Source organism: Labrus mixtus, chromosome 2 (assembly GCF_963584025.1).
Source record: "Labrus mixtus chromosome 2, fLabMix1.1, whole genome shotgun sequence".
Taxonomy (NCBI): Eukaryota; Metazoa; Chordata; class Actinopteri; order Labriformes; family Labridae; genus Labrus; species Labrus mixtus.
The window spans coordinates 30,657,626-30,685,023 of NC_083613.1; the positions used below are offsets into that span (position 1 = coordinate 30,657,626).

The 27,398-nt window shown below is 41.8% G+C and overlaps 2 protein-coding genes across 3 annotated transcripts; one reads left to right on the forward strand and one right to left on the reverse strand.

Annotated features, from left to right (window-relative positions):
• The first annotated feature begins 3,511 nt into the window (after positions 1–3,511).
• LOC132995425 (uncharacterized) lies at positions 3,512–27,390 on the forward strand. 2 transcript variants are annotated; one of them, XM_061065413.1, is made up of 5 exons: positions 3,512–3,579; positions 3,734–4,114; positions 25,866–26,006; positions 26,152–26,213; positions 26,322–27,390. In XM_061065413.1, exons 1-5 carry the CDS (start codon positions 3,543–3,545, stop codon positions 26,379–26,381), a joined length of 681 nt encoding a protein of 226 aa, XP_060921396.1. In that variant the 5' UTR covers positions 3,512–3,542; the 3' UTR covers positions 26,382–27,390. The 2 variants fall into 2 exon arrangements, with proteins under 2 accessions (XP_060921396.1, XP_060921385.1); XM_061065402.1 differs by lacking the exons at positions 25,866–26,006; positions 26,152–26,213; positions 26,322–27,390 and adding exons at positions 5,100–5,240; positions 5,386–5,447; positions 5,556–6,624.
• On the reverse strand, positions 6,669–10,083 carry LOC132995408 (uncharacterized). The gene is made up of 5 exons (XM_061065378.1): positions 9,832–10,083; positions 9,297–9,677; positions 7,282–7,416; positions 7,095–7,156; positions 6,669–7,012 (listed from the first exon to the last, which is right to left on the reverse strand). The coding sequence occupies exons 1-5, from the start codon at positions 9,866–9,868 to the stop codon at positions 6,890–6,892; spliced, it is 738 nt and encodes a 245-aa protein (XP_060921361.1). The 5' UTR covers positions 9,869–10,083; the 3' UTR covers positions 6,669–6,889.
• Positions 27,391–27,398: the final 8 nt, after the last annotated feature.

Genomic DNA, 27,398 nt, shown 5'->3' on the forward strand with positions numbered 1-27,398 from the left:
TAAACATTGAATTATAGAGTTTCCAAACATGCTTCTCGTTTTCCTTACGATGCAAACGCAGCGAGAGAGTAGTGGTGTTTTGAAATGATTCTGTAACAGGAGCATTATTTGATCGGGGATAATTGTCCATCGGGATACGCTACCCCATGAAATCTTGAATAACAGAGTACCATGCATAACAAAGGCTCCCCATACTCTGCCAATGCATATGGAGAGAGTTTGTCATTTGTTCTGGTAGCATATTTTTTTGGGGCATTCATACTACTTTGTTTTGTGCTACAGGAACGTTTTTGTACAAGGCAACACATCTCCACAGACCACCGGTTAATTTGAGACCGACACATTACTATTTCACACAAATGTCTAATAGGGATATTATACACCCAACATTTGAAAGCTCAACTTCACTTTGACATCATAGTACGATGGAGGAGAACATTTCTGACCTACCTGTTTGATCTGTCAGGAGGGTCTGCTGGCGTCAGGGGATGAGGGGGTAAGAGATGTGTCTGTTCAGTAGTTGGTTTAAGCTGATTTGAGCTTCCTGGTGCAGTAGTTTTTGTATTCTTTCAAATGTTTTTTTAGTAATATTTCCTACACAATCAGCTCCAACTTGACCGGTAAGGTAAGGCTGCACATTGAATCGCTATTTTACCATTATCATGCAATCTGTGATAAACACATTGCAAAAGTCTGAATTAATAGCGATAAATATCGTTGTGACCCAAAAAGGACAATCGAGTTAAGACTGATATGTGGAGCAAAGGCTCATGGGACTGATACTGTCTGGGTAGGAAGTGTGTTAATGGTGTTATAATCAGTGTTCAGTTATTTAGTTGTCAATAACTGATAACTGTGCATGTCTACTCTCAGTGTAAAGTGTGAATAAGTGTTTCAGCTAAGAGACGTCTGGCTAGTGCTCGTCTTGTGTTGATGTGCATTTAACTGTGCTCCGCTTGCACAGAAGCTGATTGTCAAACAAAGATAAAAAAGAAAACAAATACTGCGTGTAGAAACGCCATGCTGCTTCACTCAGCATGTGCACGTTTTAATTGTTGGGTGGAGACTTGAGATAATGGCCATGCTCACAGCATCTGTATGCACTTGGATGAACCTCAAGCTAGCTATCAGCAACCCTCAGATTAATTGGCGGCAAAGTGATGAAAAATAATAATTTTTTAGCCGTTGTCCAAAGGGATTGTGTGAAATACGGTTGTCACTATGACAGATACGTCTAACCGTTGATACTATCCAAGTGAAAAGCAAACAATTTCGAGGGGCGCAGATGGCCTAGTGGTTAGGTTGCGACCCATGTGCGGAGAATGTAGTCCCCAAAGTGGGCGGGGTCCGGCCTGTGGCTCCTTTTCCCGAATGTCACTGCTCACTCTCTCTCCCCAGTTTCCTACTCTATCCACTGTCCTATCAAATAAATGCAAAAATCATACAATATTGATACCTGTTTCAATACCATGGCAAGGTCGGACTCAAACCTGGGCCGCCCGCCTAGAGGACCATAGCCTAGGTACATGGGGTGTGACCTAACCAGTAGGCCATCTGCGCCCCAGCGGTCAGGATTTTTTAATGATAAGCAAACTCCATATCGTCATTGCAATATTCAAAAATTGAAAAAAATTGAAACAGTATGTCATGAAAAAACAACTTTAGACACCATTCTGACATCCACAAATGTGGCTTGGCATAACTTGCTGCCTTTAACGCAGGAAGACCAGGTGTAGGCAAAATGAACTGCCAAGACAGTAAATCAGCCGTCACTTTAACGGCTTTGGACTGGGCAGATGTGGCTTTCATATCCTCGAAAATAATGATGAAATAATTCTGGTATGACTACGTTTGTGGATGAACTGGAACACGCTGACTCTGTGAATCCATAAACCCAGCTGTCTATTATGTTAACACACAGCAGCTTCATTAAAGGAATTTGTCTTTGGAGTTTGGCCAGTAGCGTCATCTGTGTGTCCCAGTTTTGTGAGGACTCACTGTTTGGTCAGGGGACGGATTTGAATCAAAGCCACTGATGTAGATCAGTGGATCAGTGTCGTCTCTGTGATACAATAGCAGGGCTGTGGATTTCAAATCAGGCCAATGAAAGGTACTTTATGAAGGGATAAAGGTGACCTTAGCATGCTAGGTGGGCCTCCAACATCCCAACACATCGCCTACTGTATGTACATACTGTGCCTTGATTGGCTGTTACTATCTTGATGTCCTGTTGTTGTATAGGTTCAGATCCAGAAAGATAAGAATTCCTTTCTCGTCCTTCAAAAGATGCTGTTGAGAAACTTGAAAGATGGCTGCACAGTTGTTGACTTAGTCTTGTGAAGGTTTATAAAGATGTGCAATTATAAAATTACACTTTAAAATGTGGGTTGTTAGTTTGAACAGAATAGAAAAAAGGATTATGATACAACCTTGACACCGTTTTTTTTTTTAATTTTTTTTTTTTAAATGGAGGTTTTCGTCCTCCGAGTAATGCCGTCCACACACATCGAAAACATCTCCGTCCACATGAAAACACGAAAACACACTTTTGACAACACTGACAGATGTACTCATTACACTCTGTCCTTATGTGTGTTGGTGAAGCAGCTCACTCGGAGACGACAACAGTGTCCTTGAAGTGCAAACGTTTTCTCGCCATGCTGTACCTCTGCAATGACCATTTCATTTTAGAAGTTGTGCTTCCCTGCTCATCAACATAGTGGGAGAGCAGCTGATGTAAGTGCTTACTTTACATTAACACACCACGCTAGTTTAGTTAAGTCTGCCACTGCACCAATCTCATGTCACCTAAAGAGACAGCATTGAACAATGAAGTGCATAGCGATCCGCATTTTTTTTTTTTTTTTGGCAGATTCTATATATGCTGATATTAAACAGCAGGACCAACTGTGGGTTGAGTGTCTTGCTTAAGGTCATATCAGACATGTGGCTGCAGGAGCTGGGGATTGAACCCCTGACTTTCCGACTCTACCAACGGAGCCAGAGCCGCCGCAAGCTTTACCCTTTATCCCCATCGTACGGGCGACCTTAAATATAGAATCACACCATCAAATGCCAACATTTATATAGAGGAGAGGATATATGCCTGAGCTGTTTATAAGGATACACATGTTCAGGTCAGGCCGCATAGGTGTTGCATGAAACAAACATGCTTTAAATGTATGAGAACACAAAAATCCTACAAAGTGTCAACTTTTGTGGTTTTTGGAGCATTGTCTAAAAAAGGCCAAAATGTTGTTTTTCATGGTCGGAAAATCTGTTGAAGATGAGTTGTCAACTTCAGAAGCTCATATGTGTCATTTTTTTTTGTAACATGGCTGGTGGGTGGGGGCAGAACTTCCTGCTTCCTGAAGGCTCCACTTTAGATCAGACCAAATGCTCTGATGTCATTGGGGGAAGGGAGAGCTGCATGAGGTCTGGTCGTTGAGTTCACACCTTAGCTTTCATCATGTTCAGTAGAGTTATGTTCAGTCTATAGTGAGACCTGTGTCTCTGTCTTCACATCTCAGACCTCGTCACTCATGGAGGGTCGTCACGTTGTTCTGCTCCTGGTCTCAGGTAATTCTTTTGATTAATAGTTTGGATGATTTAATACAAGATGTTTTTACATTAAAAGAAGAAGAATACTAACGTTCTAGTGCCCTTGTCATTTTGTCTTCCTGTTTAGCTGTGCACATTTTAAACTGCTGTTATGATCTTGTTTGAATTCCAGCAGTGGTTTCCTTGAGTCCTGACTGTGTTTGTGGATCAGAGTTGAAGGTGACGGTCAGACCAGGAGACAACATCATTCTCTACTGTGACTGCAAAACATCAACTGGAGTTTACATCATGTGGTACAGGAACTGTTCTCATGAAGACGAGCCTTCACCTGATCTCAAAGTAAAGAATATACTGACACAGAGTCTTCATCCCAATTTCCACTTATTGAAGAACCAGTCCTCTGAATCCTTCGACCTGCTGATCCTGAACATCACTGAGTCAGATGAAGGTCTTTACTACTGTGGAACTGAAGAACCAAAAGTGGAGGATAATGAACACATAACTTCTAGATATATTTACAGCTACGGCAACATCACAACAAGGATCATATTCAGTAAGTACGCTCTGTCTTTGTGTGACTGTGATTTCAGTGGATTCAATAATTTGAAAAAAAAAAAAATCATGTACAACAATTTTACACAAAAGACCAGCAACCAACATTTGTATTGTAGTGTGTCGTGAGTTTATGGAGACAAAGATTGTAAAGATTGCACAAAGTAGTTATTGCAACACATCACATCATTTACAGGAAAAAAATATATTTATTAAAAAAGATTTCGAAAAGAATTTGCAGAGTAGAAAATGTCTATCCACAGGCAACACTCTCTAAAGAACACAAGGGGAGGCTCTCAGCATACTGAAACACCCATGTAAGACCATAACATCATCTGCTGAGATCATCAGCACATTTATACTGTGTTTTTTTTAAAGGTGCTCTATGGAGTTTTGGTAGAGAAATGTGAAAGTTGGAGAAATGTACAGATTCTGTGGTATGTGTTCATTACTCTATATGCTGCTATAGAAGTACAATGTGACAGAGTAAAGCAGAGAGATGATCACCAATGAGCAAAGTGACTACAACAACAGCAAAGACAGGAAATGTGGAAAGCCTAAATAAGTGGGCGGGCAACAGGAGGTACCTGAGAGATGAGTTAAAAAAGACATTTAATGCAGATATGTTGAGATAAGAAGAACAAATATGTTTAAATATCTGAGTACTTTTCACATTGTGAATTAAGTCAAATGTTTCCGTGCAGCGGCTCATTTTTCTTCTGCTAATCAAAACGTGCAGTAGATCTGATCAAACTTGTAGCTCTCTCCTTCATCACTTGTATGACTATCATTACAAGCTCCAATGTTTTGTCAGTGGTTATAATGCCACTGATGGGACTCCAAAGCCCCCTGCAGTAACAGATGGGTGATGTCACTCTGGCTTAGTCCATTCATTCTTACAGGCTCTGGTTGCACACCAGAGAAAAATTAGATACATTGAAAACCAACGTTTTAAACATCTAATCCACATTCTATATTTGATCTAGCCTCCAGTGACTCTGGTGACTCCATTGGTCCGCTCCATGTTGAGCCTGGTGTATCTTGGTTGATGGTGTTCAGTCCAGCCATCACGGTCCTCTCCACCTTCCTGTGCCTGACTTTTGTTTATCTCTGCAGTCAGAATGCAGGTAAATACACTACAATCACTTTTTACCTGTTAAGTATAGACATTTTGAAACGTCTTAAATACAAATGAATCATATTTATTGTGATGGATCATTGAAAGAATTAAGTCGTTGTCTAACAAGAAACCTTTTATTTATGATTCTACAGATGAAAAAGATCAAATGACTGAGAGAAGACCTGACATGGGAGAGGAAAGTACAGTGAATCAGGTAAGGACTTTCTTGGATTTTCATGGTTTCAGAACCATTAGAGATCTTTGCAGCAGTAGAGACTCTGTACTAATGACACTCATGTTACTGTGTCTGATTACCTTTCAGGATGAAGACGCATGTTTCACCAGAGTTGTGTTCTTGGTTGCCGATGGACGGAACAAATAGATTGGCTTTGTCTAAGCGGACATCACACAAGCTCCACTTCAAACTTCTCACAAAGTCTTTAGAGTCCGAGTTTAAAGACCTGTTATATTTGTACACAGTGATGATGTGTTTTGGGGGCGGAGTCAAAATGGTGGCAGAAAGTCAGATAGTGGTGTTGAATTAATTGTTTGTTTGTTTGTTTTCTGGCTTCTTGCCTTCACTTGATAAGACGATGTATAGAGTAGTAAACAGGAAAGAGAGAGGAGGGAATGACATGTGGTAAAGGAACCCAGACCTGTCCACCCAGAGGACCAGAGCTTTCTCACATTCGGGACAACCCAACCACCAGGTCAGCTGTGCTCATGAATTAACAATTAGTTCTCCGTCAGATGTTCAGCAGAAGCAACTTTTCAGGACCCTTGTTTACTATCACAATGACGTTAATCATCCTACTACGACGCTCGATGGCCGATTATGATCCAATTTGTCAATGTCTTCAGACATATTCACGTTGTTAGGGAAGAGTTTGTGGAGTCACAGAGTACATTTAAAGACACGAATATTATTTTCACCATCTATTTGTAATAAATATTCAAATTAATCAAAGTACGTTGTTGGTGTATCTCTGTTAAAAGGTCAAGCAGATCTAAGAAAGGTTGAGCCCAACAGGAGCCACAAAAAAGTGATAAGATTGATGACAAAATTCAACAGAAATTCTAATTGATTCCATGAGAACCTTAATTCAAGGTTGTCATTTTTTACACAGTTTGGGTAAAATATGGTCAAATCTAAGTTGGGCAACCTCAGAGCAGACAGAGCCTTGCCTTCCACACGATACTGAGGCTCCTGTTTGTCAAATCAATAAATTGTTAAACTGCCAATGTGTCTTGTTTCTTCAGATTTTAATCATCAGTTAGCTTGGGGTGGGTTTTTTGTTTGGTTCAATTTCTGTTTTGCTGTTACTGTTTGTGTCTCAAAATAAAGAAACTCAATAAAAAAAAATCATCCAATCCAATAAACGAATAAGCTGTTTTTTTAAAAATGTTTTTTCAAGTTTTTCATGGGTGCAACCCACATACTCAGCTCTGCTACTCATCCCACAGTGCATGTTCCTTACAAATGTGGCACCATTTAAAAGGGAAATAAACAGTCTTTCCAACAGTATAAGATTTATTGCCAAGAAGCATTGTTACAACAAAGTAATAAATCTACCAAACACAAATGTCCTTACTTTTGGTGTGATGTTTATGTCAACATTACAAAATTATTATTTTGTTCCTCTGGTCTGAGGCCTGTTACATCCTAGATGCATTAATAGCAGAATAGGTGCAGAAGTCAGAAGTCTGCGGTTCCTTCTTCTTCTTTGGTCTCTTTGATTTCTGGCGGATTTCCACAGCAGCATAGCACACATCGTCATCCTAAGATTGGATATTTGTCATTTAGAAGCCCAACTTTGAACATATTTAATGCTTTGAGACATTACACTTTAATGATAGATACCTGGCTCTGTCTTGGATGACCTCTAGTGTCAGGTCTTTGCTGATCAACAGGATGTTCTTCAGCTGCAGGAATAAATATAACATCAGTACAGGACAATGAAACTCACACAGTGGAAGAGACTTTAAGGTGTCTTTGTGATTAAAAACAATTAAGTGGATACATATTCTAGAAAAAGTGAGGTAGTTACCCTTCTTACAGCAGTGATAGACCACAAGTGAGGAGAGGAGAGAGGAGACAATAGATAAAACTGGACACAGACAGAAGATCAGAATCCAGCAGTCCTGTGGCATCTTGGGGCAAGAGGTCGCATTCGGTTCTGCATCTAAATGAAAGTTGTGTTGATTACGTTCATTTAACTCTGATCCTCAGAAAAATTCCTAAAAAGTTGGGACATGTGTAGAATCCAAAAAACATTGAAACCCCATATTTGAATGAAAATAGCACAAAGACAACGTATCAATTGTTGAAACTGGGATATTTTATTGTTTTTGGAAAATGAAATGCCCAGTTTAACTAAGAGCTTTTTAATAACTAAGAGCTGGTCTACACCAGCGCCAGCCATAACTATAAGATTTATCAAAAAGGAAAGTTTTAAGTCTATTCTTAAAAATACAGACTGTGTCTGCCTCCCGGACCCCGGCTGGAAGATGATTCCAGAGGAGAGGAGCCCGATAACTGAAGGCTTTACCCCCCATAGTACATTTAGAGACTGTAGGAACCACTAGCAGGCCTGTATTCTGGGACCGTAATGTTCTCGAAGGGTAGTACGGCACTAGTAGCTCCTTAAGATAAGATGGTGCCTGGCCATTTAGAGCTTTGTAAGTGAGAAGAAGGATCTTGGCCGTGGTAGGGTAGACCGAAAATATCAGAAAATAGTTTATTATTATTAAATAAATAATTACTATAAGTGTGATTGATCTAATTATAAACACACTAGTGTACAGATTGAACTACTGTCGATGTAGCACGTAGCAGCCACGTTCAATTTGTATGCTCCCTACATCTGGAACAAACTCCCAGAAAACTGCAGGTCTGCTGAAACTCTCAGCTCTTTTAAATCGAGCTTGAAGACACACCTGTTTACAGCTGCCTTTCAATAAACAATTTTAATAAGATTTGAAATCTTAACTCTGCACTGTAACTTTTAAACTCTTTTTATATTTTTACTTTATTGATTTCAATTAATTTCATTTGAATTATTTTTATTTGAACATATTTTCAGATTTAATAATTTCAGTGATTTTTAAATTTTCTATTTTAATATTTCTTTTCTTTCCTCTGTCATGATGCCTTTGATGTTTTGTGTGAAGCACTTTGAATTGTTGTTGAAATGTGCTCTATAAATAAACTTGCCTTGCCCTGTAAGAAAGAGTCCGGGTGCTAAACTGGCCTTCCTGCAGTCCTGACTTGTCACCCATTGAAAGTGTTTTTGAGCATTATGAAAGGTGTAAAAGGAGTCCTTGAACTGTTGAACATTTTAAATCCTACATTAAGCAAGAATGGTGAAACATTACCCTCTTAAAGTTACAGAAACTGGTCTCCTCAGTTCCCAAAACGCTTTAAAGTGTTGTTTAAAGAAAAGTGTGATGCAACAGAGCGGTACACATGACCCTGTCCCAACTTTTGAAAAGTGTTGCTGGCATTAAATTCAAAACGGCGTATCATTTTCTGTAAACATCTGTTATGTTGTCTTGTGCTTATTTCAAACAAATTCAGGGTTTCAATATTTTTAAATTCATCACATTCAGTTTTGTTTACTTTTCACACAACATGACAACTTTTTGACCAAAAAAAAATCGACAACATGAGAAAGTCAATGTTCAAATTTTTTTTTTTTTTTAGTATTTGATTTTGCAGACAGGTTTTTTACTCTGATAATTTTTAAATTCTCAAATACCTCCTGATCGCCCATTTATTTAAGCTATATTAATTACATTTCAGTTAATAGTATTTCTGCCACTTCTCTTTCGAGTTAGTTGTAGTCATATTGGTCATTGATGATCTGGTGATCATCATCCCGTACAACACTTTCTTTGCAAATTAATAATTAATTTTACAAAAAAATTAATGTGTTTGATGTCTGATGAACTTAGCGGATGATGTTTTGGTCTGACATCATTATTTCAGTGAATGATTTATTTGTAATATTCAAATGGTTGAATCCACTGAAATCACAGTCACACAAAGACAGAGCGTACTTACTGAATATGATTCTTGTTGTGATGTTGCCGTAGCTGTAAATATATCTAGAAGTTATGTGTTCCTTATCCTCCACCTTTTGTTCTTCAGTTCCACAGTAGTAAAGACCTTCATCTGACTCAGTGATGTTCAGGATCAGCAAGTCGAAGGATTCAGAGGACTGGTTCTTCAATAAGTGGAAATTGGGATGAAGACTCTGTGTCAGTATATTCTTTACTTTGAGATCAGGTGAAGGCTCGTCTTCATGAGAACAGTTCCTGTACCACACGATGTAAACTCCAGTTGATGTTTTGCAGTCACAGTAGAGAATGATGTTGTCTCCTGGTCTGACTGTCACCTTCAACTCTGATCCACAAACACAGTCAGGACTCAAGGAAACCACTGCTGGAATTCAAACAAGATCATAACAGCAGTTTAAAATGTGCACAGCTAAACAGGAAGACAAAATGACAAGGGCACTAGAACGTTAGTATTCTTCCTCTTTTAATGTAAAAACATCTTGTATTAAATCATCCAAACTATTAATCAAAAGAATTACCTGAGACCAGGAGCAGAACAACGTGACGACCCTCCATGAGTGACGAGGTCTGAGATGTGAAGACAGAGACACAGGTCTCACTGACATCACACCCGTATAGATGTTTCCATTAAAGGAAGCAGACGCTGTGATTGGTCAGTGAGGTGGAACTTTTTTTTTTTTTTTTTTCGCAGATTCCACCCAATGTGACATTTTGGACTTTGATGTCTTATTCTCTCATTGTGTCTTTCCCTAACATCCTCTATTAACTTGTAATGCTTTTATTTATTTTCATTGAGTTGCTCTTATTACGTGTTTAGTTCTTGCACAGATTACAAGACACCATGGACAGTCAGAAGCCCTTCAGAATAAACTTAGAAGCAACTTCTAAGGAGACAAGTGTTGTTTAAGATGATGTTACATTAGCAGATGTGTTTTCTTGATGAAAGTGCGACCATGCCTGGTTTTGAATGTTGGTTTAGGCAGGAACCTGTTCTCCCCTCTTTCCAGTACTGCGTACTGCCACTGCATGTTTTACATTTAGACATGAGAATGCAGACGAAAACCCCACTGAACATGTGCTACACTCTGCTTCATAAGTGCAACCAGAGCTGACCTCATTTGATCTCACAAAGGTGGGACGTGGTCACCCATATGACATAGATTCAGATATATTGATTGACTGATAGAACGTTATTGTCAGAGAAAACTCTGAATAATGTTTTGCATATCTCAGGGGCTCCATTTACAATATAAATAATTAAAGACAAGATACAAATATGCAAACATCTGACCCAACATTCAAACACCAAACAAGTATTCAGAAGCCTTTAATGTGTCTTGATCTGAGATTATTCTCTATTTTTAATTTTAGGATTGACTGGTGTAGGAAAGAGTGCACTGTTCATTCCTTAAAACTGACTGGTGCACTCCTGCATGTGTAACAGAGTTAGAATCTACCTCTATGTTGAATTTTTACAAAACAGATAAGGCTGTCGCTACATGGTGGTTTAATAGAGCAACTGTGAGCTGTATTGGTAGGGTCACTAGCTGTTCACACGTAGCTCAGCAATGGAGAACTCTCCCCAGCTGAAGATGTGAGTCCTTTGCATTTGCATGACACAGTACTGATTACTGTGTTCTGATGATTTAAACACCAGAATAAAAAAGTGAACCAGAGTGAGAGCAACTCCTGTGTAGTTGTGGCTTCCTTCCACAGGACATGCACAGACACACAACCAGTCACCCATGTCTATTTGCGTGTCTAGAAGTAGCTGTGGTGTCTGCAGAGCAGTTGAATGTCCAACTGAGGTTTTGCTTGACTTTAGACACCACACGCTTCAAAGGGGGTTGAGCAGACTTGTTTTCTTCAGCAGAGTGTGTGAAGTTGCATGAGGGTCTGTTCGTCACTTTCGGGTTAACTGTGAAACTATCTGATCGTTCTTAGAATCGTGCGGTGGAGGGTATACGGTCAGATGGATAACTTGAGATAAAAACAAGAACTTGCCTGAAAACAGCTCACGTGAAACAACACTCACTACTATAATGAAAAGTTATGGATCCATTTCAATGAAGAAATGTGAATATAAAGCTGTTACATTTTAAGTGCCAGAAACATTTAAATTATAGACTGCCAAATAAATGACAGGCAGAAAAGTTAAATCTTTCTTTGTGTAGCGCCAACTCATAACAAGTGTTATCTCCAGACACTTTACAAAAAGCTGATAAAAGACCTTACTCATTGCTATATTACAAACTAAGTCCCAATGTTAATCCACCATTAGCGTAGCACTTTAGCAACATTTTAGCAAAAGTTACAGCGGCAAGAAAACTTTCTTTTAATAGGCAGAAATCTTCATGAGCAAATCCAGGCTCAAGAAGAACAGCCATCCACCGAAACTGTGCCATGCTTGAAAATGGGATAGTGGACGATGGGATAAGATGCAGGAAGAAGGTTAGGGAACAAGGGGGTGTTGGTCGTTCAGGCAGGCCGTCCATCAAACGATCCAGAGCAACTTAAGAGAGCAGTTAAGAATGGTGGGAAGGAAAAATGTAAATTTGTTTCAATGCTTCAAAGGGAGACTGGACATTCATGCTAAAGCTAAGCTAATTGCCAATATTAGTCTCCCAGCAACCACTCTTGCACCAGCAGGAATTGGGAAATAGGAAGTGAACTGTTCCTGATTTAAAATTGGAGGATTCATTTCCCCTCCTTGGTTGTTGTATGTACAGTGTTTATAATACACAAGGGAAGACATGTTGGGCTCAGAGTCCAGACAGAAAGAGGGACCACTCTGATACTCAAGAGTTCAAGGTCAAACTTATTTATTAGACAAAGGTTTTACTATACTTTTGTCAGTAATGTTTGTGTGTGTGTGTGTGTGTGTGTGTGTGTGTGTGTGTGTGTGAGAGAGAGTTGATGATGGAAACAAAGTGTGGTTGCCGCTCTGACACAGGAAAAGGTACAACAAGACAAACCACAAACAAGCCACCAGCAGAATGGTAGGCGTTGTGACAACATTACAATCATACAATAAGTTATTTTGAAGTTCATCAGTAATGTGAAAAATATATATTACATATAAGTCACTGTGTGTGTGTGTGTGTGTGTGTGTGTGTGTGGATGAATTAGTATATGTCTACAACACATTACAATACAAGCAATTGCTGACGGCAGCCTGGTGGCCAGGGAAGAGTTGAGAGGACTGAGCAGGTCTGCTTTATAGCATCCTGAAACCAGCATGCTCAGGTGTGCTGCATTACAGAGTCGTCTCAGACTCCACCCACATCTACCTGCAACAAGGAGAACACAGCAAGCAAAAGAGAGAACAAACAGGTAGAGAGGCCAACACTGAGGCCGTCAACATTTCTGTACTAAGGATCTCAAAAGAAGATTTCTAACCTTCTGTCAGCCATCTTGAGAAATGTCTGGTACACTTACAACTGCTGGCCAGTGGGTGGCAGTGTATAGATTGACTTACCAACGTCTGCTAAAGTGGCTGATGTGAAACCAATCTATTAAACTATATTAATTAATTAATTAATCCTCCATTTTTAAATAAGGAAAAGTTCCCATGTTTCCCCCAACAGTTTCCTCACGTTTCCTGATTCCTGCTGATTCAAGAGTGGTTGCTGGGATCATAACTTTAGCATACATATTTTTTTCTTTCTCACCATTCTCAACTTTTCTGCAAGTCATTTATTTGTCTGTCTGTAATTTAACTGTTTCTGGCACTTAACATGTAACAGCTTTTTATTCACGTCTCTTCATTGAAAGGGATCCATAACTTTTCATTATAGTAGTGAGTGTTGTTTACATGCAATTTCTTGTTTTCTCCACCACACAATTCCAAGAACGATCAGATTGGTTCACAGGAAACCCAAAGTGATGAACACACCCTCGTCTAACTTGACACTCTGCTGCAGAAAACGAGTCTGCTCAACACCCTTTGTTGAAGTGTTGTGTGTCTGGGTGTCTAAAGTCAAGCAAAACCTCAGTTGGACATTCAACTGCTCTGCAGACACCACAGCTACTTCTAGACAAGCAACTACACAGAAGTTGCTTCTGAATACTTGTTTGGTGTTTGAATGTTGGGTCAGATGTTTGCATATTTGTATCGTGTCTTTAATTATTTATATTGTAAATGGAGCCGCTGAGATATGCAAAACATTATTCAGAGTTTTCTCTGACAATAACGTTCTATCAGTCAATCAATATATCTGAATCTATGTCATATGGGTGACCACGTCCCACCTTTGTGAGATCAAATGAGGTCAGCTCTGGTTGCACTTATGAAGCAGAGTGTAGCACATGTTCAGTGGGGTTTTCATCTGCATTCTCATGTCTAAATGTAAAACATGCAGTGGCAGTACGCAGTACTGGAAAGAGGGGAGAACAGGTTCCTGCCTAAACCAACATTCAAAACCAGGCATGGTCGCACTTTCATCAAGAAAACACATCTGCTAATGTAACATCATCTTAAACAACACTTGTCTCCTTAGAAGTTGCTTCTAAGTTATTCTGAAGGGCTTCTGACTGTCCATGGTGTCTTGTAATCTGTGCAAGAACTAAACACGTAATAAGAGCAATTAAATGAAAATAAATAAAAGCATTACAAGTTAATAGAGGATGTTAGGGAAAGACACAATGAGAGAATAAGACATCAATGTCCAAAATGTCACATTGGGTGACATCTGCAAAAAAAAAAAAAAAAAAAAAAAAAAGTTCCACCTCACTGACCAATCACAGCGTCTGCTTCCTTTAATGGAAACATCTATACGGGTGTGATGTCAGTGAGACCTGTGTCTCTGTCTTCACATCTCAGACCTCGTCACTCATGGAGGGTCGTCACGTTGTTCTGCTCCTGGTCTCAGGTAATTCTTTTGATTAATAGTTTGGATGATTTAATACAAGAATGTTTTTACATTAAAAGAAGAAGAATACTAACGTTCTAGTGCCCTTGTCATTTTGTCTTCCTGTTTAGCTGTGCACATTTTAAACTGCTGTTATGATCTTGTTTGAATTCCAGCAGTGGTTTCCTTGAGTCCTGACTGTGTTTGTGGATCAGAGTTGAAGGTGACGGTCAGACCAGGAGACAACATCACTCTCTACTGTGACTGCAAAACATCAACTGGAGTTTACATCGTGTGGTACAGGAACTGTTCTCATGAGAACCAGCCTTCACTTGTTATTAGTGTAAAGACATATTCAAAGAACTATTTATGGGAAGAAAGGCATCCTCCTAATTTCCACTTATTGAAGAACCAGTCCTCTGAATCCTTCGACCTGCTGATCCAGAACATCACTGAGTCAGATGAAGGTCTTTACTACTGTGGAACTGAAGAACAAAAGGTGGAGGATAATGAACACATAACTTCTAAAGATTTTTACAGCTACGGCAACATCACAACAAGGATCATATTCAGTAAGTACGCTCTGTCTTTGTGTGACTGTGATTTCAGTGGATTCAACCATTTGAATAAAAAATAAATCATGTACAAGAATTTTACACAAAAGACCAAAAAAAGGAACCATCTAGAAATGTGTTTATTTATACTGAATATTAACCCATGAACCAACAATAAGCAAAATCATTCTAAAACATCTGGGACCTCGTGTATTCTGAGTGTTTAGGACGGTCTTCATCGCCCAACCAACCTCTACTTTTGTATTGTTGTCTGTTGAATGTCTCTAAAGAACACAAGGAAACTTTCTCAGAGTACTGAAATAATGATGTCAGACCAAAAAATCATCCGCTAAGATCATCAGGCAACACACTTGCACTTTTTTAAAAATTAATTATTCATTTGCAAAGAAAGTGTTGAAAGGGAACATTACATAAAATTTGAACGGGAAACGTAGAAAGGTGATCACCAGATCATCAATGACCAATATGACTACAACTAACTCGAAAGAGAAGTGGCAGAAATACTATTAACTGAAATGTAATTAATATAGCTTAAATAAATGGGCGATCAGGAGGTATTTGAGAATTTAAAAATTATCAGAGTAAAAAACCTGTCTGCAAAATCAAATACTAAAAATTCTTTTTTTTCGAACATTGACTTTCTCATGTTGTCGATTTTTTTGGTCAAAAAGTTGTCATGTTGTGTGAAAAGTAAACAAAACTGAATGTGATGAATTTAAAAATATTGAAACCCTGAATTTGTTTGAAATAAGCACAAGACAACATAACAGATGTTTACAGAAAATGATACGCCGTTTTGAATTTAATGCCAGCAACACTTTTCAAAAGTTGGGACAGGGTCATGTGTACCGCTCTGTTGCATCACACTTTTCTTTAAACAACACTTTAAAGCGTTTTGGGAACTGAGGAGACCAGTTTCTGTAACTTTAAGAGGGTAATGTTTCACCATTCTTGCTTAATGTAGGATTTAAAATGTTCAACAGTTCAAGGACTCCTTTTACACCTTTCATAATGCTCAAAAACACTTTCAATGGGTGACAAGTCAGGACTGCAGGAAGGCCAGTTTAGCACCCGGACTCTTTCTTACAGGGCAAGGCAAGTTTATTTATAGAGCACATTTCAACAACAATTCAAAGTGCTTCACACAAAACATCAAAGGCATCATGACAGAGGAAAGAAAAGAAATATTAAAATAGAAAATTTAAAAATCACTGAAATTATTAAATCTGAAAATATGTTCAAATAAAAATAATTAAATTGAAATCAATAAAGTAAAAATATAAAAAGAGTTAAAAGTTACAGTGCAGAGTTTTAAATCTTATTAAAATTGTTTATTGAAAGGCAGCTGTAAACAGGTGTGTCTTCAAGCTCGATTTAAAAGAGCTGAGAGTTTCAGCAGACCTGCAGTTTTCTGGGAGTTTGTTCCAGATGTAGGGAGCATACAAATTGAACGTGGCTGCTACGTGCTACATCAACAGTAGTTCAATCTGTACACTAGTGTGTTTATAATTAGATCAATCACACTTATAGTAATTATTTATTTAATAATAATAAACTATTTTCTGATATTTTCAGTCTACCCTACCACAGCCCTCTTCTCTCGCTCGATGGCTCTTAGCAAAACTAGAGTCGGCTCGGACGGACCTAGCGGCCAAAGAACATACCCTTTCAGGTTCTCTGCCCTGGACTTATCTAAGATCAGGAATATCCTGTTGCAAAATGATGCAGAAAAACTAGTTCATGCATTTGTTACCTCCAGGTTGGATTATTGTAATTCTCTTTTCACGCCACCAACGGCACCACGCTCTGCTCCGTTTCAAATATGCAGCGAGCAGAGGTGTAAAGTAACGAATTACATTTACTGGCGTTACTGTAATTGAGTAGTTTTTTGGTGTACTTACTACTTTTTAAGTCGTTTTTAAAACCTGTACTTTTACTTTTACTTAAGTAGGTTTTCTGTTAAGTCTTGTAATTCGCTACATTTTAAATCACATCCGTTACTGAGTAAAAAAAAAAGGCCTGCTATGAATGATTTTCCCTCATTGCACCGGAGCGACGAGAGAGACAGAGAGAGAGAGAGAGAGAGAGACAGAGAGAGAGAGAGACAGAGAGAGAGAGACAGAGAGAGAGAAAGGGGGGGAGAGAGAGAGAGACAGAGAGAGAGAGAGAGAGGGGGAGAGAGAGAGAGAGAGAAAGAGAGAGACAGAGAGAGAGACAGAGAGAGAGAGAGACAGAGAGGGGGGAGAGAGAGAGAGAGAAAGAGAGAGAGACAGAGAGAGAGAGAGAGCGAGAGAGAGACAGAGACAGAGAGAGAGAGAGAGAGAGAGAGAGAGAGAGAGAGCCTTTTCTTGGCTCGGTGTCACTTCAGTTAGTGCAGCACGGATAAGCTCCTCCACTAGCGGGTCTACCTGCTGAAGGTGTTTATAAACTGATGTCTCGTTGTCTTAAGTCCAAGATGATTTAAATAAGTTGGCTGTGTGTGACGGGGTCCTCTGGCAATCCACCCGAAACTTAAAAACAGGCGTAGTCGCAGACTGTAAGTGAAGTGTTTTTATTTTCTGCCGGCCTCCCAAAGTGCAGTGATAGATATTTACAAACATGAAAAAATGCAAAAACAGAAAACCAAACAAACAGCAAACAAACGGTACTTCCAAAAAAAATGAACTCTCGCTGTAACATGTTACCTTCCCTGTAACCATCCTCGACTGCCTGAAAGCAGTAAGCAGCCATCTTTTAAAAGCAAGAAGCCCCTCCCACTGGGCGTTATGAATTGCATAACATTTTACACAAAACACACTCTCATGAATGAGCAATTTATAACTGGTTAAATTCATATGGTCTACTCATCACTAAATTACCCATTTTCATCCATATTTTATTAACACCTCGCTAATGTATCTGTGGCGATACATTGCAAACAAACATTTAATTACCCAATCAATCACGTGATTACCAATGTGCGCCCCATCCGCCTATTTAGAATGCGGAACTGGGCCCACTCTGTTTGGCACCCAAACGGGACACAGCGGCGCGCATGAAACGCACCAACGGTAATACCGCTATGACTATATATATATATATATATATATATATATATATGTATGAAACCAAAAATAGAGCTCTCAAGTGTGCACCCTTAATCGCGCTATGAAACTGAGAGGGAAAGGAGGATGATGGTGTGATTTACTGTATGATTATAGGCGCACTGGCAGAGGGAAAAGTTTGGCGGATGTGTGTGTGTCAGCGTGTGTCAGTGTGTGTCAGCGTGTGTCAGCGTGTGTGCGCTGACTGCAGTCAGTGACGGAGCCGCTCCGTCACATCATCCCCCTCCTCCCGGAGGTTGACGATGTGCGGCAACCTGGAAAGGTAGTCAGCCACCACATTGGACGTTCCCGATCGGTGTCGGATGGTGAACTTGAACGGCTGGAGTGAAAGATACCATCTGGTCAGGCGACTGTTGTGGTCCTTCATTGAGTTGATCCAGGTCAGAGCTCTGTGGTCCGTTTCAAGATCAAACTCCCGTCCAAGTAGATAGTACCGCAGACTTTCCAATCCCCACTTAATGGCCAGGCCCTCCTTCTCCACCGTGGAATACCTGGTCTCCCGTGGCTGAAGCTTGCGGCTCAGGTACAGAATTGGATGCTCTTCTCCTGGATCTCCTTGGGCCAGAACTGCTCCAAGACCAACTGCAGAGGCATCCACCTGTACCAGGAATCGTCGGTTGAAGTCTGGACTTTTGAGAACAGGGGAAGAGCACAGGTGGGCTTTCAGGGTGCTGAAAGCTGTTTCGCAGTCATCTGACCAGGTAACAGGATTTCTCTGGTCCTTGCTGGTGAGTGCCGTGATCGGTGCAGCAATCGTTGCAAATTGGGGCACAAATCTCCTGTACCAGCCAGCCAAACCCAGGAAAGACCGTACCTCCTTCTTGGTGCGAGGTCGAGGGCATTTCTGGATAGCTTCAACCTTATCCACTTGAGGTCGCACCTCTCCTCGGCCCAGTAGGTAACCCAGGTACCTTGTCTCTTGCCGTGCCCACTCACACTTTGAGGGATTGAGGGTCAGCCCAGCCTGCTGGATTTTCCCAAGAACCAGGGACAGATGTTGTATATGATCTTCCCAGGTATTGCTGTAGATGACCACATCGTCCAGATAGGCGGCGCTGCAATGTCCACAATCCTGGAGGACTCTGTCCATCAGTCTCTGGAAGGTGGCGGGAGCTCCATGAAGACCGAAGGGCATCACCGTGAACTGGAAGAGACCAGCTGGTGTTCGGAACGCTGTGTACGGTCGGCTCGACTCTTCAAGGGGCACTTGCCAGTACCCTTTACACAGGTCCAACGTGGTGATGAACTTTGCTGCTCCAATCTGTTCCAGCAGGTCATCGATCCTTGGCATTGGGTAGGCATCAAACTGAGAGATGGAATTGAGTTTCCTGAAGTCAATGCAGATGCGGAGGGACCCGTCCTTTTTGAAGACGATGACCACCGGACTGCACCACTCGGAGTTGGATGGCTCGATCACACCCAGTCTGAGCATTTCTTCTACCTCTTGTTTCAGTTTCTCCACCAGATTTTGCGGGACTCGGTAGGGACGTTGGCGAATTGCTTGTCCCTCTTTCAGTCGGATGACATGCTCAACCACAGTGGTTTTCCCTGGATTGGCAGCAAACAGAGAAGAAGCCTCCTGGAAGACCTGCAGCAGCTGTGATGCTCGTTCTGGGGCCAGGTGTACCAATACAGGAGACAGGTGTTGCTTGAGTTTCTGGACCCGTCTGTTCTTCTTCCTCAAGGTCCACTTCTCTTACCAGCAAAGCCATCCCTGTAGAAGCCACTGGTCGCTCCTTCCACTCTTTGAGAAGGTTGACATGGTAGGTCTGTTTCGGTCATTTCTTCTCAGGATGGTAAACCTCATAGGTGACCGGGCCCATCTTGCGGGAGATGGTGTATGGGCCTTGCCATTTTGCCAGGAGCTTGCTGTTGGATGAAGGAAGAAGCAGCAGAACTTTCTGGTCAGGCTGGAACTCCCGATGTCGAGCCTGTTGGTCGTACCAAGTCTTCTGACTCTTCTGGGCCTCTCGCAGATTGACCTCTGCCTCCTCCTGGTATTTAACGAGTCGCTCCCTCATCTCCAGCACAAACTGGATCACCCCTCTGTCGTTAGTAGTGGTTGATGGAGCCTCCCAACCCTTACGAAGTAGATCCAAGGGTCCTTGTACATCCCAGCCATACAGGAGCTCAAATGGAGAAAAACCTGTCGAAGCTTGAGGAACCTCCCGGTATGCAAACAGCAGGAATGGCAGCCAGCGATCCCAGTCCTTCCCTGTGTCGTCAACAAACTTCCGGAGCATCCTCTTCAGCGTCTGGTTAAACCTCTCAACCAAACCGTCTGTCTGTGGGTGGTATGGCGTGGTCTTGATTGCATTAATGCCCAGCTGCTTATAGAGGAGCTGCATGAGTCTGGAGGTAAAGTTGGTCCCCTGATCAGTGAGGATCTCGTCTGGTATTCCCACCCTGGAGAAAAGCTGGACCAACGCACGCACTACTGCTGGAGCAGTGATGGTGCGAAGGGGAAAAGCCTCTGGAAACCGCGTTGCATAATCACAGATGACCAGGATGTACTGATGACCTCCGCTGCTTTTCACCAGAGGGCCCACGATGTCCATGGCAATCCTGCGGAATGGTGTGGAGATGACAGGGAGAGGCTGCAGAAAAGCTCGGTCAGATTTGCGGGCAGTGCATGTTTTCTGGCATGTAGGGCATGTGGTGCAATATTTCTGAATGTCGGTGTACATGGAAGGCCAAAAAAACCGTGAACTGACACGGATGTAGGTTTTGTGGCGACCAAGGTGTCCTGCCCATGGGAGTGTGTGTGCTAGGTGCATGACAAGGACCCTGCAACTAGCTGGGATCACAAGACGTTTGTCTTCATTACAAACACAATACAGCACATCATTGTCAACAATGAACATCTCCTTCCCCACACAATCCCCACTGGTGTCCTTGACTACTTTGGCAAACAATGGTTGCAAAGTAGCATCTTCCCTTTGTAACACTGAAATATTGTCAGGCACATTCCACATGTCATCACACAGCACAATCTGTCGGTCTGGTTGAGCTAGCTTTAGCTGTTTCTCAAAGCGTCGCTGGCAACGGGATTTTCTTGGCCCCTTAGTGCCACCCTCACACAGACTACTGTCGAGGTCTGGGAGTGGTTGGACACCAGCTTTCGCTTGGGCTCTGGTGATTACAGGACAAGACAATTGCACATTCAGTTCTCCCTTTTTTCCAGAGTCACTTTGCTCTGACAGTTCTTTATCCTGTAACAAGTCCATTAACACAGGCAAGTCCCAACCCAAGATGGCATCAACAGGCAGATGCTCTACAACCCCAACAGTCAGTAGGTAAGATTGTTCATCAATGATCACCATTAGTTCAGTTTTGGGATAGAGGTGCCTGTCTCCATGAACACACAAAATGTCCGCCTGCCTGCGGTAGTCCACACTGCCTACTGGCACCAGAGCACTTTTAACCAGCGACATGTAGCTACCTGAGTCTAACAGGGCTGTCACGCGTTGACCACTGATGGTAACAGTTTTATGTCGCGTTTTCACCTCCAGGTCCGCCTCGGGGCCCATTTCTGACCGGGGTGCATAACAAGCACCAGTGACCTTAGCTTTGCGTACGGGACACACAGAAGCTTTGTGGCCTGGCTGCTGGCAATAGAAGCAAACAAGGTCCTTACCCGATCCTCGTTGGTTTGGGGCAGAGATAGTGTCACCTGAAGGTTCTTGGTGTCTCTCTCCCCTTGTAGGTCGTGACTGCGGATGCTGGAAAGCTGGTCGGTGGGGTAGACTGGTGAAACGTGGCACTGGTGCATTGGAGACACGTGGAGCTGGTACACCTCTCCGGGCATTCAGGTACTGTAGCGCCAGCCGGGCAGCTGAGAGTCCCTCGACTGGCTCGTGCTCCTTCACCCAGGTCCTCACCTCCGTCGGAAGTACCCGGAGTAGCTGCTCCAAGACGACGGCTTCCCCAATCTCCTCCTTGGTGTGCTGCTCGGGCCGGATCCAGCGTCGGTAGAGTCCCTTCAGGCGGTGGTAGGTCTCGGTGGGGTTCTCACCAGAGGGCACAGCGGTGGCACGGAACTGCTGCCGGTACGTCTCTGGAGAGATGTCAAATTTTATGAGCAGGGCTGCTCTTAAGTCAGTGTAGCAGTGAGCCATCTCCTCATCCATCGCAGTGTAGGCCTCCAGTGCCTTACCAGTCAGCAGTGGAACGAGGCGGCAGGCCCACTCACTCTCTGGCCATTTCCAGGTCTTGGCAATTCGCTCAAATCTCAGCAGATAGTTCTCAATGTCTTCCCCCATCTGATATTGTGGAATTTTGGGGTCTTGGTAGGGCCTCCACTCTGGCCTCGGCTGTTCAGGTCGACTGCTGGTATCCTGCGACGGAAAAGAAGGATACTCAGCTGCTGAATCCTGATGTCCTCGCCGGGGTGCTGGGGTAGGCAGCTCGAATCTTGGGCTGCTCGCAGTGGCTGTACTTGGAGTTGTGACATGGGCTGGCCTGTTCTGCCCCCGTGGTGCAAGAGTCTGTCGGGACTGGGGCCCTGGTTGATAAGGCTGCTCGGGCCCTGGAAGAGAAGCCCTCAGGCCTTGGATCTCTGCCAACAGGCCCTCCTCTCTCCTTTGCTGTGATGCCAAAAAGTCTCTCATCATAGCCACCAGTTCTCCTCCTGCTTCACCTGCAGACACTGGGCCTTTAGTAGCTGCTGGGACCTGCCAAGGCCTGTACTCCTCATCGTCCTCCTCTGTCGAAGTTGCCACTGTGTCCCAAGCCGGGTCAGCCTTGGCAGCTGCTTCCTCCAACTGCTCTCGCCGCTGGGACCGTAGTCCTGTGCGCTGCTTTTGGGGCCGGATTAGCTTCTTGCGACTAGCCATCCCACTTCTGACACCATACGTGACGGGGTCCTCTGGCAATCCACCCGAAACTTAAAAACAGGCGTAGTCGCAGACTGTGAAGTGAAGTGTTTTTATTTTCTGCCGGCCTCCCAAAGTGCAGTGATAGATATTTACAAACATGAAAAAATGCAAAAACAGAAAACCAAACAAACGGTACTTCCAAAAAAAATGAACTCTCGCTGTAACATGTTACCTTCCCTGTAACCATCCTCGACTGCCTGAAAGCAGTAAGCAGCCATCTTTTAAAAGCAAGAAGCCCCTCCCACTGGGCGTTATGAATTGCATAACATTTTACACAAAACACACTTTCTCATGAATGAGCAATTTATAACTGGTTAAATTCATATGGTCTACTCATCACTAAATTACCCATTTTCATCCATATTTTATTAACACCTCGCTAATGTATCTGTGGCATACATTGCAAACAAACATTTAATTACCCAATCAATCACGTGATTACCAATGTGCGCCCCATCCGCCTATTTAGAATGCGGAACTGGGCCCACTCTGTTTGGCACCCAAACGGGACACAGCGGCGCGCATGAAACGCACCAACGGTAATACCGCTATGACTATATATATATATATGTATGAAACCAAAAATAGAGCTCTCAAGTGTGCACCCTTAATCGCGCTATGAAACTGAGAGGGAAAGGAGGATGATGGTGTGATTTACTGTATGATTATAGGCGCACTGGCAGAGGGAAAAGTTTGGCGGATGTGTGTGTGTCAGCGTGTGTCAGTGTGTGTCAGCGTGTGTCAGCGTGTGTGCGCTGACTGCAGTCAGTGACGGAGCCGCTCCGTCACACTGTGGTTCTTACTCTTGGGCAAAGAAGTGGCTGTGAATGCTTTTTCTCACTGCAGCGTTCGCGACTACAATCGCCGCTGCAGCTCCGAGCGATAAACACATTTAGTTCCGGAAAGTGTTTCACAATAAAAGTCCCTTATTGACATCTCTGTGATGTGCTTTTATTTTGAAACAGACGTATGAGGAAAGTGGGTGTTATAAGCTGCTGCAACTTAACACATCTGAGATGTGTGAAAATAAATACTTCAAACAGATTCAGTTAGAAGCTTCAGTAACTAATAGGTAAACAAACAGTGACTAAGACATTTAATATTTAAGCTCATAAAGGCTCATTTTAAAACAATAAATGGATTATCTTTCATCTCAGGTTTATTTGCAGCTAAATCATCAATTGATGCTGTCTTTGAGACTAACCAGCCTCAGAATAATAAAACTAAAAACACTAAAATACTCTTTACACTGTTTATGATTGAGACAAAGACCCTTTTAGTATTTTCTTAAATAGTTTAAACATTTCCCTTCATAAAACAGCTGATTACTTGAACATATAATCCTTGATTATTTATCCATCATTATGTATATTTTGTTTTTAGGCTATAAGAAAATGTTTATCTGAAAAGATAAATCTTTGTTAAGATTTGCCTTTAATTAAAAAAACTTTGAGATTAATTTCCTCTCGTCCTTTTTTCACGACACGAGAGATGCGTTGTTAAAAAAAAGTAACTAAGTAACTTTTACTTAAAGTACATTTTAAACAAGTTACTTTTTACTTTTACTTGAGTACATTTTTAATCTGATACTTTTACTTGAGTAGAATATATTAGTACTCTTTACACCTCTGGCAGCGAGTCTGTTTTCGCCGGAGTACGCTGCAGGCACGCGTCAAGCTGGAATATGAATATGACAGCCCGGACAGGAAGTCAGACAAGGAACCGCACAGAGCATCCGGTCAATTTCAAAATAAAACACAATATACGGACTCGCGATCGTATTTTTCATCACTTTATCAACATTACGTCAAAACAGGTACCGAATTAACCACAATGCATCCTCAGAAAGACAAAGCAACATGTTGTTTGCATGTTTTACTCTTGTAATCTTGTAGTTCTCCTGTGATGTGTCATGGGTGTGCTGACGTCCCAGAAACAGATCCAGTGTGAATGGGCGCGAGGCGTCCGACGGAGCAAAACCGTGGCGCTAATGGACCGCGGCACGCACGGAATATGTGTGAATTGGGGGTTAGGCTCCTCAAGATTGTTGGTTGACAGCCTGCCAGAACAACACCCCCCAACCCCCACCCCCTTGCTCCCTATCCCTCTCCCTGCATTTTATCCCATCTCTCCCCCTATCCCTTTCCAAGCCCGGCGCAGTCCAGGCCTGTGAAGGCTGTTTCGTCATGAGCCGGGGATCAGGCCGAAGATTTCTGCCTTTTAATGAGGCAGTTTCTTCTTATTGGTCTTAGACCAACAACCAACATTTGTATTTTAGTGTGTCGTGAGTTTATGGAGACAAAGATTGTAAAGATTGCACAAAGTAGTAGTTGCAATAATGAGCTTAAACTGCACATCATTTACAAGAAAAAAGATATTTATTAAAAAAGATTTCTAAAATAAGAGAAAATGTCTATCCACAGGCAACACTCTCTAAAGAACACAAGGGGAGGCTCTCGGCATACTGAAACACCCATGTAAGACTATAACATCATCTGCTGAGATCATCAGCACACTTATACTGTGTTTTTTTTAAAGGTGCTCTTTGGAGTTTTGGTACAGAAATGTGAAAGTTGGAGAAATGTACAGATTCTGTGGTATGTGTTCATTACTCTATATGCTGCTATAGAAGTACAATGTGACAGAGTAAAGCAGAGAGATGATCACCAATGAGCAAAGTGACTACAACAACAGCAAAGACAGGAAATGTGGAAAGCCTAAATAAGTGGGCGGGCAACAGGAGGTACCTGAGAGATGAGTTGAAAAAGACATTTAATGCAGATATGTTGAGATAAGAAGAACAAATATGTTTAAATATCTGAGTACTTTTCACATTGTGAATTAAGTCAAATGTTTCCGTGCAGCGGCTCATTTTTCTTCTGCTAATCAAAACGTGCAGTAGATCTGATCAAACTTGTAGCTCTCTCCTTCATCACTTGTATGACTATCATTACAAGCTCCAATGTTTTGTCAGTGGTTATAATGCCACTGATGGGACTCCAAAGCCCCCTGCAGTAACAGACGGGTGATGTCACTCTGGCTTAGTCCATTCATTGTTACAGGCTGTGGTTGCACACCAGAGAAAAATTAGATACATTGAAAACCAACGTTTTAAACATCTAATCCACATTCTATATTTGATCTAGCCTCCAGTGACTCCGGTGACTCCATTGGTCCGCTCCATGTTGAGCCTGGTGTATCTTGGTTGATGGTGTTCAGTCCAGCCATCACGGTCCTCTCCACCTTCCTGTGCCTGACTTTTGTTTATCTCTGCAGTCAGAATGCAGGTAAATACACTACAATCACTTTTTACCTGTTAATTATAGACATTTTGAAACGTCTTAAATACAAATGAATCATATTTATTGTGATGGATCATTGAAAGAATTAAGTCGTTGTCTAACGAGAAACCTTTTATTTATGATTCTACAGATGAAAAAGATCAAATGACTGAGAGAAGACCTGACATGGGAGAGGAAAGTACAGTGAATCAGGTAAGGACTTTCTTGGATTTTCATGGTCTCAGAACCATTAGAGATCTTTGCAGCAGTAGAGACTCTGTACTAATGACACTCATGTTACTGTGTCTGATTACCTTTCAGGATGAAGACGCATGTTTCACAAGAGTTGTGTTCTTGGTTGCCGATGGACGGAACAAATAGATTGGCTTTGACTGAGCGGACATCACACAAGCTCCACTTCAAACTTCTCACAAAGTCTTTAGAGTCCGAGTTTAAAGACCTGTTATATTTGTACACAGTGATGATGTGTTTTGGGGGCGGAGTCAAAATGGTGGCAGAAAGTCAGATAGTGGTGTTGAATTAATTGTTTGTTTGTTTGTTTTCTGGCTTCTTGCCTTCACTTGATAAGACGATGTATAGAGTAGTAAACAGGAAAGAGAGAGGGGGGAATGACATGTGGTAAAGGAACCCAGACCTGTCCACCCAGAGGACCAGAGCTTTCTCACATTCGGGGCAACCCAACCACCAGGTCAGCTGTGCTCATGAATTAACAATTAGTTCTCCGTCAGATGTTCAGCAGAAGCAGCTTTTCAGGACCCTTGTTTACTATCACAATGACGTTAATCATCCTACTACGACGCTCGATGGCCGATTATGATGCAATTTGTCAGTGTCTTCAGACATATTCACGTTGTTAGGGAAGAGTTTGTGGAGTCACAGAGTACATTCAAAGACACGGATATTATTTTCACCATCTATTTGTAATAAATATTCAAATTAATCAAAGTACGTTGTTGGTGTATCTCTGTTAAAAGGTCAAGCAGATCTAAGAAAGGTTGAGCCCAACAGGAGCCACAAAAAAGTGATAAGATTGATGACAAAATTCAACAGAAATTCTAATTGATTCCATGAGAACCTTAATTCAAGGTTGTCATTTTTTACACAGTTTGGGTAAAATATGGTCAAATCTAAGTTGGGCAACCTCAGAGCAGACAGAGCCTTGCCTTCCACACGATACTGAGGCTCCTGTTTGTCAAATCAATAAATTGTTAAACTGCCAATGTGTCTTGTTTCTTCAGATTTTAATCATCAGTTAGCTTGGGGTGGGTTTTTTGTTTGGTTCAATTTCTGTTTTGCTGTTACTGTTTGTGTCTCAAAATAAAGAAACTCAATAAAAAAAAATCATCCAATCCAATAAACGAATAAGCTGTTTTTTTA